Source organism: Oxyura jamaicensis, chromosome 3 (assembly GCF_011077185.1).
Source record: "Oxyura jamaicensis isolate SHBP4307 breed ruddy duck chromosome 3, BPBGC_Ojam_1.0, whole genome shotgun sequence".
NCBI lineage: Eukaryota > Metazoa > Chordata > Aves > Anseriformes > Anatidae > Oxyura > Oxyura jamaicensis.
The window spans coordinates 57,738,104-57,752,782 of record NC_048895.1 but is presented as its reverse complement, the minus strand read 5'-3'; the positions used below and the strand labels follow the sequence as shown (position 1 = coordinate 57,752,782).

General features: G+C 38.6%; 1 protein-coding gene across 4 annotated transcripts in view; it reads left to right on the top strand.

Annotated features, from left to right (window-relative positions):
* Window positions 1-14,679, top strand: part of ARFGEF3 (ARFGEF family member 3) — a 93,195-nt gene that overhangs the window by 68,014 nt on the left and 10,502 nt on the right. For 2 of the 4 annotated variants that reach the window (XM_035323283.1, XM_035323280.1), the window contains 12 exons: window positions 922-1,101; window positions 1,810-1,954; window positions 2,955-3,077; window positions 3,357-3,454; window positions 4,972-5,116; window positions 8,139-8,267; window positions 8,831-9,007; window positions 9,584-9,698; window positions 10,306-10,408; window positions 11,022-11,153; window positions 12,602-12,732; window positions 14,149-14,157. In XM_035323283.1, the coding sequence (XP_035179174.1) occupies window positions 922-1,101; window positions 1,810-1,954; window positions 2,955-3,077; window positions 3,357-3,454; window positions 4,972-5,116; window positions 8,139-8,267; window positions 8,831-9,007; window positions 9,584-9,698; window positions 10,306-10,408; window positions 11,022-11,153; window positions 12,602-12,732; window positions 14,149-14,157 (1,487 nt within the window). The remainder of the gene's footprint in view (window positions 1-921; window positions 1,102-1,809; window positions 1,955-2,954; window positions 3,078-3,356; window positions 3,455-4,971; window positions 5,117-8,138; window positions 8,268-8,830; window positions 9,008-9,583; window positions 9,699-10,305; window positions 10,409-11,021; window positions 11,154-12,601; window positions 12,733-14,148; window positions 14,158-14,679) is intronic. The other 2 variants (XM_035323282.1, XM_035323284.1) reach the window with 1 other exon arrangement.

Below are 14,679 nucleotides of genomic sequence, written 5' to 3'. Positions count from 1 at the left end.
TTGAAAGTTTAAGCTGTGCAAGCAATTCACTAAATTGCCATAGCACTTAATTTCATTGACTCAAGAAAATGTGTGGAGTATCTTACAACAGAGTTCAGACATTGGGGAGTCTCAGTGGAATACCTCTAAGTGAAGTAGAAATTGCAGAGAATAATTTCGTTGTATGCTTTAACAGCCCTTTATCTTCAAAACTTAAGTCTTACTTGTCTTTGGATGCCAGCTTGAGACCACTTTAAATTATTTTAATGTTTTCAGCACTTTTAAGCCTTTCAAGATCCCAAACCAGTTTAGACTCCTCAAATAATTTCCATGTTTTTAGAAGGCAGGGGTGGGCAATCTTTGTGGCTGACTTCAGTGAAGATGAGAGCATTAATGGGAAGGAGCAGCATCAGGGAGAGTGAAGGAATTCAGTATAACCTGCATGGTGGGTAAAAATAAAGCAACATTATGTCCAGATTTACTGGTGCTCAATTTTTTAATAGCCCTTTCAAAGTGAGCAGGTTCTCATCACTTTTAATTTTCATAAATAGCCAAATAAAAAGTGGTATTTGATCATGCATATTTCAAGTATGGTGTGTGTATGCAGAAACTACTTTTTTGAAGGGAAAAAAATTGTCACATAGTAGAAACAAAAGACAGCACTTAACATGAGATCTGTTCTGTGGTTTTTATTGTTTGTTTTTAGCCTCTGTGCTTCTTGAATTTTCATCAAACCTTCAGGCATCTGTAGGACTGCAAGCAGATTCTCAGTCATCTGTTTCCGTAGCAGTCCTTTTTCACTGCAGTGGGGTCCCCTGTCACATTAGTGGTGAAGCCATCTTCAGGGTTCAGCGACATGAAATGCTTGCCTTCCTTAAAATTGTCTCACTAAAAGCAATTTTTTTGTTTGAGTGAAGTCTTACACTCATGTTCTCCCTGCAGGCTGCCTGTCATAAGGAAAGACACGTGTCTCGGAAAGCTGTCTCCTTCATCCACGACATCCTCACTGAAGTGCTGACAGACTGGAGTGAACCTTCTCATTTTCACTTTAACGAGTCGCTTTTCCGCCCCTTTGAGCGTATCATGCAGCTAGAGCTATGTGACGAGGATGTTCAGGACCAGGCAAGTCAACCCTGATTAGGGCGTCAGTATCTAACCTGCTGTGCCCATAAGAATGGTCTCCATAGCGCGCTTGGTCCATGGGATTCTTTCCCAAATTCCTTTTAAATGGTGTCCCCTAATTATCTTAAAGGAATCAGAAGGACTCTGCCAACCTGTGCTAGTACTGTGGTAGAGTACAGGTATCTTTCTGTACTGGAAAAGAGCCCTGACATCATGTTGCTCTGGTTCTGTGTAACCTACTTTTTTTTTTTTTTTTTTTTTTTTTTTTCCTGTAAAGCAGTTGCTGAGTGGTGTATATGAGGCCCTGTTCTTCATTTTGGTCTTCCCTCAGAAACAGACCTAAAGGTGATACTCACACCCACCAAAGTATTTCTTTTCCTGAGATTCTAGCATAACAGGTATTAGTACAGTGCCTTCAAAGAATGGTTAAATACAGTTGCAGAAGCACAGTTTTCAGAACTCGGCGCCTGGTCACTTGCCTGTTTTTTTCTTAGACCAGTTCTTCAGTAGAAGTACACCTGCCTTTAAATCAGTTAAATACATCTTTCTATTATATACCTAAAAAATAGCCTACATTTTCAAATCTAGATGGAACAGAGTGAATCTAGAAATGGGTTTAAAGCCATCCTTAGTCCTTCTGCAGGTTCAGCTATGTATCAGTTCTGGTTTTTGGTTTTATTCTTTCAACCTTTCCTCCACTGTCTGCAGGTGGTCACCTCTATAGGCGAGTTGGTGGAAATGTGTTCTACCCAGATCCAGTCAGGATGGAGACCCCTGTTCAGTGCCCTGGAAACAGTTCACAGCGGCAATAAGTCAGAGGTTAAAGAGTACCTTGTAGGAGAATACTCTATGGGTAAGGACTTGTATGTGCTTTTGTTTTACTATTTTATTCCTTGGGGACATAGTAAATAACTCGGTATGTTTTAAATGCCCCACCTGAACAGGTGCTCTGAAACAGTATAGCTCACAGTCGCAGTGGCACTGTAATACTCTAGGACAGTATTGAAGTATCTGGTTTATTAGTTGGGCTGGGAAGGAAAGCAGAGGTAATGTTGTTTTTATCTCTTAGATTCTAGCAGATGAGTAGAATAAGAAAAACATGCTTCAAGCCTATTAGAATATTTTTGAGCAAAATAGTAGGGCAGGAATACCGAGCATGTCTGGGCCCTCATTACTGCCCTGCTTCGGCATATAGCCACCATTTTTCATGTGGACTGTTTTTCTTACTATGACGTGATACTCTTACATATCAGGGTCATTTAGTGTGATAGTCCAGGTGGGTGCTTGTCCAAGCTCTTAACCACAGGGATTCAAATTACTAGTGCAGAAGTGTAGAGCAAACTCTAGTACTAGTGACTGATATGATTTGTCTCCTAAATTTTGTCTTTCACATCAGTTATGATCAATGGCAAAATGCAAGTTTATACAGCTTCTGAAGATTGATAAACTACTTAGGAAAAACAAAGCTATTTTGTATCAGAATAGTGAGAATAGTTTTCCCTGTGAGTGCTGTCATCTTGACAGTTATTGAGGACTAAATCACAAACCTCCACGAAACAGAAGTGTTAGCTACTCACCTGAGTTCAAGAGCTTAAAACTCTACTTACTATTTGTGCAGTGGTAAGCTGATATTTCTCACGGATAAGACAAAGAAGGGAGTCTGTATTACTTTCTACTTAGGGCTACACAAGTTGCCTCAGGAGCAAAAGTAAACATACTAGGTTTCACTAGAGCATTTCTGTCTCTGCCCAGAATAGAAGAGACTTTACAGATTCAATTAAATTGTTGAGAAACTGTGGGAACATCACCTTTATGGGGGATGGGGATAAGTTCTCATTTTGTTATTTCCACAGGGAAACGCCAGGCCCCAGTTTTTGATGTCTTTGAAGCATTTCTAAACACAGACAGCATCCAGGTCTTTGCTAATGCCGCCACCAGTTATATTATGTGCCTTATGAAGTTTGTGAAAGGACTGGGTAAATATTGTGATTTTCCTTTTATTCTATTAAACCATAGTACGTCAGATTCTGCAGAAGATGAGAATCCTATTATATAATACAGAGTATGGAGTAGAGAGGCAGTGAAGAAATTGAGTCCACAGTGCTGCCTGGATCATTAGAATTTGACACTTTTCACTGAACTGTGGCATTGACTTTTTTTTTCCTTCTGTGAAATGCAAAACTTCTGATGAGCAGTAAACTGGAACTTTGTTTCTCTTCTTCTGTCCCTCCCAATGCTGCCTTTGCCATCCTCAGGGGAAGTAGACTGTAAGGAAATGGGTGACTGTGTGCCAGGATCAGCATCTACAGACTTGTGCCTTCCCGCGCTTGATTACCTCAGGAGATGTTCTCAGGTATGCTGAATAACGTTATACAGGAAACAGTCCTTACCTCCAGGCTTTGCATCAGTGATTTGTTAATTTGTGTGAACACAACAGAATTTGTTTTAAATCCAGCAGTAATAGGGTGCACTGCCAGACAGAGTGGCAACCTGAACAAGTCTCATGCATTCTAGGCCAGCTAAACAGTGGGAAAACAGAGGAGATAACAGCACTCAGAACCAAGGAGCATGTGAGAAAACGTGGACATTCAAAACTCGGTAGTAACTCATCTAAAGCTATGTTAATTCTCGTTTAAACAGTTACTGTAAACAGAGTTTGAAATAAAGGAGAAAAAAAATCAATTAAAATTCTCAGAGCTTAAGAAGAGCAACAAGTTATACCCTCCTAAAACACAGCAGTAGCTGTTCCTTATCTGTACCATGAAAATACATCTGAAGCTCTGGGCAAATCTCTAACAATTAGAATATTGGCATCTTCCCTGTAATCTCCATGCAGAGAGCACAGATTATTATCCAGGGTTATTAGGATGTTTTTGTCTGATTTTTATAATGTTGTTTGTATTTCTGTAGTACTTGCAGGTCTTTGTGTTGGACTCAGATCATCTTTTTTCTAGGTATAATAAACACTTAACAAAGGACATGGCAATAGCTGAAAGGACTTAGTATCTAAATTCAGTGATAACAGGTGTATTCTGTACACTGACTGGCGGAAAAAGAAAGAATAAGGCAGCTCAGCCTAATAAACACCTCCAAAAAATAGTAAATACAGTGTGCATATCTAATGTGTTTGTTCTACCTATACATTATTTGTATCACATCCTTACAAACCCCAGTCCACTGTGAGGCAGAAACATTTTCTCCATTTTAAAATAAAGCATTTATAGCATTTTTAGCTTGCTATGCATTTTAACTACCCAGTAGAATAAAAAATGGGTTGATTAAAAAGGAAGCCTGTTTGTATATTGCAGAAAAATGGTTCACTTTAGAAAGTCTCAAGAACAAAAACACTGGTAAGCATCATAGCTTACCAAACATGTAAGTATTAACTTCATCTATACCATAATTCTGCAAATTTTATATTTGCTGTGTAATGGAAGCTCTGCAGCAGACCAGTACAGGTGCTTTTATCAGTATTTATGTGGCCCTTCAGAGCTCCAAAGTACTCTGTGTACAGTTAATGGAGCTTCCCAGGGCATAGGTGCAATCAGTAAGTAGTAACATTTGTCTTCCACAAATGAGGGAGGAGCACACTCCCTTCCCAAAAACATGTTCTTTAAATTACTTTTCTACTTCTCTTCCCCCCCAACCCCTTTCTTGTCAATAGTCAGAAGACCACTGAGTTCACACTGTTTTTGATTTACACTGTTGGATGAATAGAGCAGATGTTGGTACTATGCTGCTTTCATAAATTTTATTTCATTTTCATTTTATTTCATTTTATTTTGTTACCTGTGCAGTATGTGACAGCCTTTGCACACCTTCCTGTATATATTTTTCTCTATGTATTTTTTTCTCTTTTTTTTTTTCCAGTTGTTAACCAAAATCTATAAAATGCCCCTGAAACCTATCTTCCTCAGTGGCCGGCTTGTTAATTTGCCCCAAAGAGTGCAGGAACAATCAGCCAGCAGTGAGGATGGTATTGAGTGCATCCTTTCTGACTTTGACGATGACACTGGTAAGTGCACTGAAAGCAGTAAATGAGGTATGAATCAATTGCTTCTTCCACACGTCATTGTAAATTTTGCCAGCTGCCAAAAGCGAAAAGGGAAAAGCTTTTCATAGTTTATTATCTCTGTTGTATACACACCACACACACAAACCCACACACACAGAGCTTGGAACCTAAGGTCATATCAACTCCCTTATGTTAAAATATACAGCTCATATATGAGAAAAATACAGCCTGTCTCTTGGGATAAGGTAATAACATTGTAATTAATAATATTTTAATTATCCTGACATTCATAATACAAACAATATATATATTCCCAAGAGCTAACGTAACAATACTTCATTCAAATTCAAATACTTTTTTCATTAAAGAAGTGAAACCTTTTAAGGTTGGTATTGGCAGTCCTGCCTTTGAAGAAAAATTACCAATATTGAGTTAAAGTACAGAAAGATAAAGAATACTTGTTTAAATATGTTTCCAAACTTATGTCCTGTGGTCTATTGAACCAAATGATGTATTTCTAAAATCTATAAAAAGCGCTATGACCTTCAGAAAAAACAAGGAGCATTCATCTCCTGATTATCAGTGTTGCTCATATGAGTTGTGGATTAACCAGGTATTCAATGAACCTCAGAACTAGATGTGTGTGGAGCCAAGCAGTAGAGGAATGCAGACTTTGTGCTTCTGGACCTGTGATGGCCCTTTGAAGCAGTACAGTCACTTTTGAACCTCCGAATTACTGAGCTGTTCACATCCAAATACCTCTGTGAAGAGCCAGCTCCAACCATTCAGAAAACCAGGCTGACTCCAACGCCTTTAATTTAGGTGCCTCAGCAGCCATTCTTGGTACCTGCTTTTATTTAGGCTCTTTCATCACATGGATTATGCTGTTCTACTGCTGCCCTTGATAAAGGAGAGAAAACCTGCTCTCTGAAAAAACAAACCACAAGTCCTCATTTAGAAAAAGAAAGTCCAAGTTTTTTGTTTGTGTGGTTTTTTTTTTTTGTTGTTGTTGTTTTTGTTTTGTTTTTAATGTTTTTGGAGTTTTTCTGTCTCTGGAAATTTTAGGCTGTTTACCTGAGATGTGGGAGACCCAAGGCACTGAAGTCTCTGCTTTGAGTCAGGCTTGGGACTTAATCTAGGGTCTCCCCACCTCAGGTGAACTCTGCTCACCTACTGTTATGAAGTGGCTCTGCCTGTCAGTGTGTTGCTTGCTGTGATTAGAAATGCTACCCTCCTGCAAGGAAGCCTTCTGCTCTGGTTCTTATCAAAACTAACCACTGAAACTTTCACCCGATTTTTATTTAGCTGGTAATGGTATTAGAAGAACACTAGGCAAACTGACTTTACAAAGACAGAAGACAGCGCTTCACCTGGCACTCGAGTCCCAAAAGTCAGTACCAAGATGCAGCAGAATGTTTTAGCCTACTTTGCTGCATGGTAGTGCAGTGAATTTTCATGGCGTCTTTGATTCCATGACAAACGTCTCAAGAGGATGTTTCTAAACAAGGATATTTCTCAATTTTTCCAGATTTGAAGACAGACAGACTTGGTGCTGAGTGAGTTGTGCTGTTTCCTTGTTTAGAAAGATCATTAAATAAATGTGTATTGTTCCGGACAATGTCACCATACATACTGAATGTACCCTGAGGAAGTGGTGTGAATAAATAACTGATCAATGCAGTAACTGAGGAAGGATCCCACTCTGTTTTCCTTGGTTCTCAGGAAGACTTTTGCAGTCAGCATCTTAAACATAGATCCTTCACAGGCTTTTATTGTTTGTGTAACATAATTAACCAGCAAGCATCATGCAGACACAAACTAACTGCATCAGCATGGTTACAGGTGGCAGAGAAGATGGGCTTGTTAGTGAGGCAAAGTAAAATCAATTTTAACCTAATAAATCCATAGCTTTTAAGAAGACTTACCTCAAAAAGAACACAGTACATTACAGGAGCAGTGAGTAACTGTGCAAGATCATTCTAATCACTGATACAATATAGGAAATGAGCAAGTACTCAAGTGATTGGTGAAAAATTAAAGGGCAGCAGTTCCTAACCATCGTCAAATTTGTATTGAAAAATAGCTGCATCCTATAATGTGCTAAGGGTTTGCTAATGTACATTCAAAGCCTCAGTACTACTTGCATCCTGATTGCTTTTCTAGCAGTTTTCTGCTGTATTCACATTTAATACTCTTCTGTCTGTGACCTCTTACATACCTAAAGATGACATGTGAGGCAGCCTGATGATACTTCATGAGGCATTATTACTTTTCAGTTCTGGGTACCAAATAAAGCCAGTTAAATTACAGGTGGTCACTTAGGACCCTAATCTAAAAGCATAACCAAAACAGGCACAAACCATTCTGGGCAGCACTTACCCTTTATGAGATCCTTTACTGAGTTCTGTGCTTCATGTACAATTGTACTGCCTGCAAATTTGCTTTGTATTCTTACAGTTTTGATTTTTCACAAGTGAAATTTCAAGGTGTTAATAAAACACAGTATTTAGTCTAATAAGATCTTTCTGTGGGGGTGATTTAAAGTCTTTGGAAAAGGTTGAGATTTTATTTTGGACAGCAACAACATCCACACCTGCTGTGAAACGCTTCAGAGGACATTCATTTGGTTATTGGACTTTGCATTTTGTATGCTCTTTAAGGAAAAAACTAAAATATACAAATTTCAGACTGACTTGGCTGATGCCAATACTAAGCAAGACTTTAAAATATGTTATGGAGCGAATAAAAAAAAATCTGGACCAGTGGGAGTAGCAGATTACTAAAAAAGACCAAGGTGTTGTGGACCAGGAAGGAAGGGACAACATATGAAACTTAATAAAAAAGGAAAGAAAAAAAAGTGATATTGCCCACCACCATTATACAGTGCTGATTGAGTAAGAACCCATGATCTTTAAGTTAATTAATTTCATAGTCTCCATCACTTTCTGAGGACAAGTTCCACCTGCAGCCTATGCGCTCTCTCACTCATACTGATTTCTAATTTTTGCTTCCTTACTTGTAGGTCTTATCAATGTCTGGATTATTCTACTGGAAGAATTAACAACTGCCATATCCAACTGTCCCCGCCAGCACCAACCTCCGACTCTGGATCTGCTCTTTGAATTGTTGAGGGACATTGCCAAGATACCTGGTAATTAAAGGTCTTGATAACCTGTGAGCTGCTGCTCTGATGCTCTTAGAATCCCTGACCTGATGCTCTTAGAATCTTAAACCACCTCTGTAAACCGCATTACTCATGCTAGAGCTGCACAGAGATGTTCTCAAATACAAAGGAATTTTCTCAAAATATGATCTGTGGTTCCAGTTAGCCTATTGGTTTATGTTGACAAAAGGCATCTTGTAGGAATTGAAGTCCCAGTTGCAGTTCCACATGCACAATTAAAGAGGTGCAGTACTCGATCAATGTTCTAGCCATGGAAGAAGGTTTCTTGGTGTCCAGGAAACTGATAAAGTTATACAATCCTGTAGACCTGCTGGGCAGCACTGGAGATACACAGTTAGGTAAATGTTCATATACTACCTCACTGTTAAATCGAAAACTGCTCCCCCTCTCATCCTATTAAAAAAAAAAAAAAAAAAAAAGTTCCAGAACCTCCTTTCTATGGCATCAGCCCTGGCCTCAACCTTGGAACAACTTTGCAAACGTAGGCTGTGTAAGCAAAAATATACAATCATCATTGTGTTTATTTTAAGGCCCAGGATTTGGCATTTATGCAGTTGTACATCTTCTTCTTCCCACGATGTCCCTTTGGCTCCATCGCAGCCATGGTGACCATTCTTACTGGGATGTGGCATCTGCTAATTTCAAGCATGCCATCGGCCTTTCCTGTGAACTCGTAGTGGAGCACATTCAAAACTTCATCCACTCAGGTATGTCATTACGCTATCAACTCTACTGACAGTCATTGGTGGCATGTTAATGAACAGCTACTTGGGAAGATGATTTCATTGCTTTTTGGTTGCTCAAACATAAAATAAGAGGAGGAGGGTTGAGAATTTGTTTGCTTTCTTTTTTAATAGCGTTTAAAGGGGTTGTGATTGTGGAAAAATGTAACTTGTGAGGGAACTATGGAGGTTATCTATATTACTTAGTCCATCCTCCTACTAACAGCAGGGCTATCTTCAAAATTAAATCATCACGGTCCATATTACGCTTTCCAAAAGAGGATGGTAAGACTTTGATCTTAAAGAACTAATATTCCAGAAACAGGAGCTAACATAATTTCTCTAGTACCACTTAAGTCCAGATATTTTCTATTGTTAACACCAAAAGGACTGTTCTTATTTCAGTTAGATGCGATGCATGTTTCAAATTGAACAGATATCTGCTTAAAAATAATTGTTTCCGCAATGTCTCTGAATGGCAGTAAGTGTAGCAAGCCGGCCTTTAGTTATAATGAAAAGCAATGATGTTAAATAAAACCAGTCCATATCTTTTCCTTACAGATATTGGTTATGAAAATATGATCAATACTATGCTAAAAGATCTTTTCAAGTTGCTGGTAGCCTGTGTAGCAGAGCCAACAGAAATCATTTCCAGAGTTGGCTGCTCATGTATCAGGTAACAATCTGTTAACTCTGTAAAATATTCAAAAAACATATCTTTATCTCTGAAGAACTTGTGGACTGAGTAAGTTGGCTAGCATCCCAAAAGAAGTCTACAATATATCTATCTCCTTTTATTTGAACAATGAATTTTAGACTTACCAGCCTTTTTTGCTGTTTTATCTCTGCTTCAGAACCTGTAATTTTGGGCATTGCTATGTGTGTGATTCCCATGAAAAGCACTTGTACAGCATTTATCTATAGTTGGTCAATAATTGATCCTTAGGAAAAATAGTCCAGGAGCTTTCTTTTGGAATTCACAGGTCTTTGGATGTAGTTAATCCCTTTCACAGTCTCCAGGTTATTGCAATCATAGTCAAAATAAGCATTCCATTATGGTTCTTGTCCTGGAGAGATGGCTTCTTAAAGAGGAAAATCAAGGGAAAAAGTAGTTCAGAAGTACAGTGTAATTATAAAAATAGGTCAGGATAACAACTGGCAATTCTTAATCATTATCTAGCTACTGAGTGGGCCTTTTCTTTAGTTTTCAACCTACTCCCATTACAAGAGAGAATTGTCTAGTTCTTTATTACAGTAACATTTTCCTGTGTCTCTACTCGTAGGTACGTATTAGTGACAGCAGGACCTGTTTTTACTGAGGAGATGTGGAGGCTTGCATGTTGTGCCTTGCAGGATGCATTCTCTGCCACTCTGGAGCCAGTAAAGGTAAACTGCCTTTTTGCTGTCAGTCAAAACTAATTATAGACACTAACTTTTGTCAGGTTGCTTTTTTTGCCTTTTTTTCCCCAGAAAAGTTTTTGGGTACTGAGCCAGGAAAGGAGAGTTAAACACTATGTTGTAGCTTTTGTTATCTTTTGATTCACTCAGATGAAAGGTGTTGGATCAACGATGGAGACTGAAATCAGTTTTTCTAAACACGGTACATACAACAATAGTCATTAACAGTGCAGACTTACGTTAAATTGCCCTGGCAATATGAAATCAGAAGAGTTACTTACTTTTTGATCCAGTTCTTCTTCAGGATTGGCTGAAACTAGAAAGGAGACAAAGTTGCTTGCTTGATCCAGTTGCTGCATGCTCCGTATAGATAATTTCTCAATTCACTGTCTTGTAACAAAAAGTCCTGTTAAGTCATCACAGGCCAGACTACGTAAGAAGTTGTAAAGCGTTTGCATCAAATACACCGGATGCTAAACAGCATGATGGTATGCGGAAAGATCACTGCAAATCTTGTATTACCACGGACAGGCTGGACAACTCTACAGTCATTGACTTAATTTAACGCACAGTGAAAGTCTGATGTTGTGTCTCTCTATAGAACCTATTGGGCTATTTCCACAGTGGTTCTGAAAGCTTTAGTGGAGATGCCTGTGAAGTGAAGGTGGCAGCCCCTTCCCTCTCACCGAGTGCTGAAGCTGAATACTGGAGAATCAGAGCCATGGCACAACAGGTAGAGACGGACATTTCAGGGAAAGTCAGAGAATCTTTTAAACTTGGCGCTTTTCCTTTGAGCACATTTTCACCACAACCTTCCCCACAAACCCTATGGGCAAATTGAAAAAGACTTCCTCATTACTAGACTAACACTTCTTTTTCTCACTACTACTGTTAGATAAATAAATAAGAGCTAGGAAAATAAATAAATAAATAAATAAAACTGTTACCCTGTCCACAGAAATTAGGAATGCTTGGATGGGGAAAAATGCTTAGATACCTGATCAGGACTATGAGCCTATTGTACAACGTAGATTTAAAATAGGCAATCCTCGCTTACATCTTTGGAAGTGTTTCTGATAGAGAAAGAGAAATAGTAGTGTCACTATGAATTCTCATCTAAAATGTCATACACGTTTCTGGTTATTCTTTAAGAGTGATAGATTCAAAGGGCAAAAAAATAAATTAGAACAGAGGCTGATGTGATACTAGGAAAACTAGGTTTGTTCAGCCTATCAAAGCAGAGTTTGAAGAGGAGCGTATAGTTGGTTTTTATATCCATAAATGCATGGGTAAAGTATAAATACATGGGTTATTCATTTTGAGAAAGTGGTTATAAGGAAATACGTTCCTTGAAATACAGCTGACTGAACTTAATGACCTACAGGGTACCTTAAAACTGTCAGTACTATATGACAGTTTCAGTGTGGGAAAGCAGATGGATTAAAGAGCCAACAGATGTTTGATGTCGATTTCTGACTTGATTAATTATACCCTGATGCTGCTTGAAAATCTGAGATGTCTCAGATTTGTGATCACAAACAATGTGACAGTGGCAGGCTTTGAATAGAAAAAGTGTTTTAAAATAGATGTTTTAAAGAGGCAAAACTCATAAAATAGGGAATGTAGCATTTAGACTTCTGTAGTAGACTCCCTTCAGTGGCACTGCCTGAGTCCTTCTGAGTGGGAATTTGACACAGCTTCTAAGCTATTAAACAAAACCACAGCACCTGAGAGCAGTTTCCCCACTTCCCTCCCAGATAAGTACAAGCTAGATGTCTGTTGGCTCATCGTGGCTGAAAGCAATCCTTCCATCAACCAACCTTTCTAGGTAGAGCATGTGAACTATGTAAACTGGTCCATGTTACACTTACAGGTAGTAGCACACAGCATAAAGCTTGTTTTGGCTTTTAGTGTCATACCTTATACAAGTTCAGCAAAATGATGTGTGTCCTTTTCACGTGCTCTTCTGGGTGTCTGGAGGCAGCCCATGGCTTTGAGGCTGTTTATCAAAGCACCATGCTCCATGGAAGGTCTGCCTGGGGATACCTTGCATTCCTTTGATCTCTGTAAATATGTTGCCAGACCATATCTGTCACAATCCATGAAATCCTACTGTCAGGCTCTTGAAGGACCCAGTGCAAGTGCTAAACTGATTGGTTTCTGTCATTTGTTGTTTTCCAGGTCTTCATGTTGGAGACTCAGTGCTCCCCAAAGACCCCGAGCAACAAGGAAGGGTTTGAACATGCCCAGTCGTGTGTGCTCATCATTGACCTGCCGCCAGATAAAAAACCAAATGGGCATACCCAGAGAAGGTAAAATATCTTCTCAGGAAAACACTGTCATTAAAAGCTAGATAAAAATATTGTCAGGCAGGCAGAGATATGATCAGGGCCTTAGCAAACTATGCCTCTCTCCAGGTCTCATCAAAAACAAGAAAAACACTGATGAAATATATATACTTACTTATTTTTTGACACAGGAGGCAACTGTTTACTGTTATATGCTCAATGTTCACATCATCGTTCACTAGGGCAGGCATTTGCAAGAGCTGTTACAGTTATAGACAGGCCTGTGGCAGTTTCCATAACGTGACTTTTAGAAAACTAGATGAGGAAAATGCTTCTAATAGGTAGTAAGAGTTGGTAGGTTGCAAATACCTGAAGGATACATAAGATCACAGTCCCTTCAAGTAATGGAAACGTAGGTGAAATTAGAAAAAGAATTCTTATATGAAATATTGGAAAAACCTTTTTTATATTGAGATTCTTTTTTAAAAAACAAAGTAGAGTAAATATCAGTTTGAATAAAACTTTGGAAGTGCTGTTATATTTGCAATAATACCTAACAAATGAAATAATGTCTGCTATTCTAATAGTCTTTTAAATTCACTATCGTTGGATTAAGGAGGTGGAAAAATACTAATGTGCAATCTGGAGCAGTATAAATTAGAGAGGTCACACCCAAAGCTGCAAAACTGTCAACATATTGATCTGGGGAACTTTCTTTTTGCTTGGCACTTTTTTCATTTTTAAGGAAATCCTCCTGTATGTTACCACCCCAGACACCCATGTGTTTGCATGATGCTTAGTCTTATCCTGCCAAAGAATATTTCTTTTTGCTTGCACTTGGTTGTTTGAACAACCATGATAACAGCAATAGGGCTCAGAACTGGAGTTCTGTATTCAGGGTTTGTGTTTGTATTGCAAGGTATGTAATATATGGCATATAATTGTCTTATACTAGATACACTAGCATTAGTGGTATGTACCTTATGCTAGCTACATTTTTTTAACCTGAATGTTTGCAGATCCTCCTTCTTGTTACAATGACTGCAAAGCAAAAGACTGGAATACTTCCCTTCATGGCACATAACGCTGTGAAGTCTAACGGTGCATTTGCAAAGGCAACATGTTTGTCTTTAAACAAAGAAATGAAGCTTGCAATTAATACAAACTCTGAATGCTTTCACACTGCTCTTTGTCTAAACAACTGCAAAAAGTACATTCCCTGGTAGGGAAATGTTACCCCAGCAGTGTTGATTTTTCACCAAAATGGGGCTAAAAAGTTGACTGTGCCACTATTTTTCATATTACTTGCTACAGCAGTGCAGTAATATGCCAGTCTTGCATGCTAGTAACTGTGGCCTTTCAGAAGTTTTACTTTAACCTTAGTGGAGTTTCTCTTCTCCCTTTTTGCTTTTGTTTCCCTAATGCTGCATCGTTTCACAGGAAGCTGGGGTAAGGGAGCTTTTCTTCTTCCTAAAAGTAATAATATATTTCAGTTCCAAACTTTGGACAGAATAAGAAAATACTGTCCTTATCCAGCTTTGGCATTGTGTGTTTTCACCACCAGTTCTGTTCCAGTGTCTTTTGGAATTAAGCAGTACTTTGAATTGGCCATGTAAATTGGCCTTTATGGCTATTGCAAGGAAAGCAGATCTCCTTCATTCTGATCCTGCATTTGGAACAGCATTAGCATCCTAAAATCAAACACTCATTTAATTTTATATGTGCTCATAAAAGCTTTTCTGAGTAAGGCTTCCAAGAGTTTTTACAGCATAAAACTACTTCCCTATAAAGAGCTCCACTGTATGTATCAATCATCAGGAGTTTTCCACTGTCAGATAATAAGACTACTAAATTTTACTGATGTATCAGCACTGACAGCTATAGTCACGGTAAGTGAACTGACATAGGTCAGAAATAACAGTGCTGCTAGGGTTAGCTAATCTGTAACTTCTACATGGTCAAGTACATGCA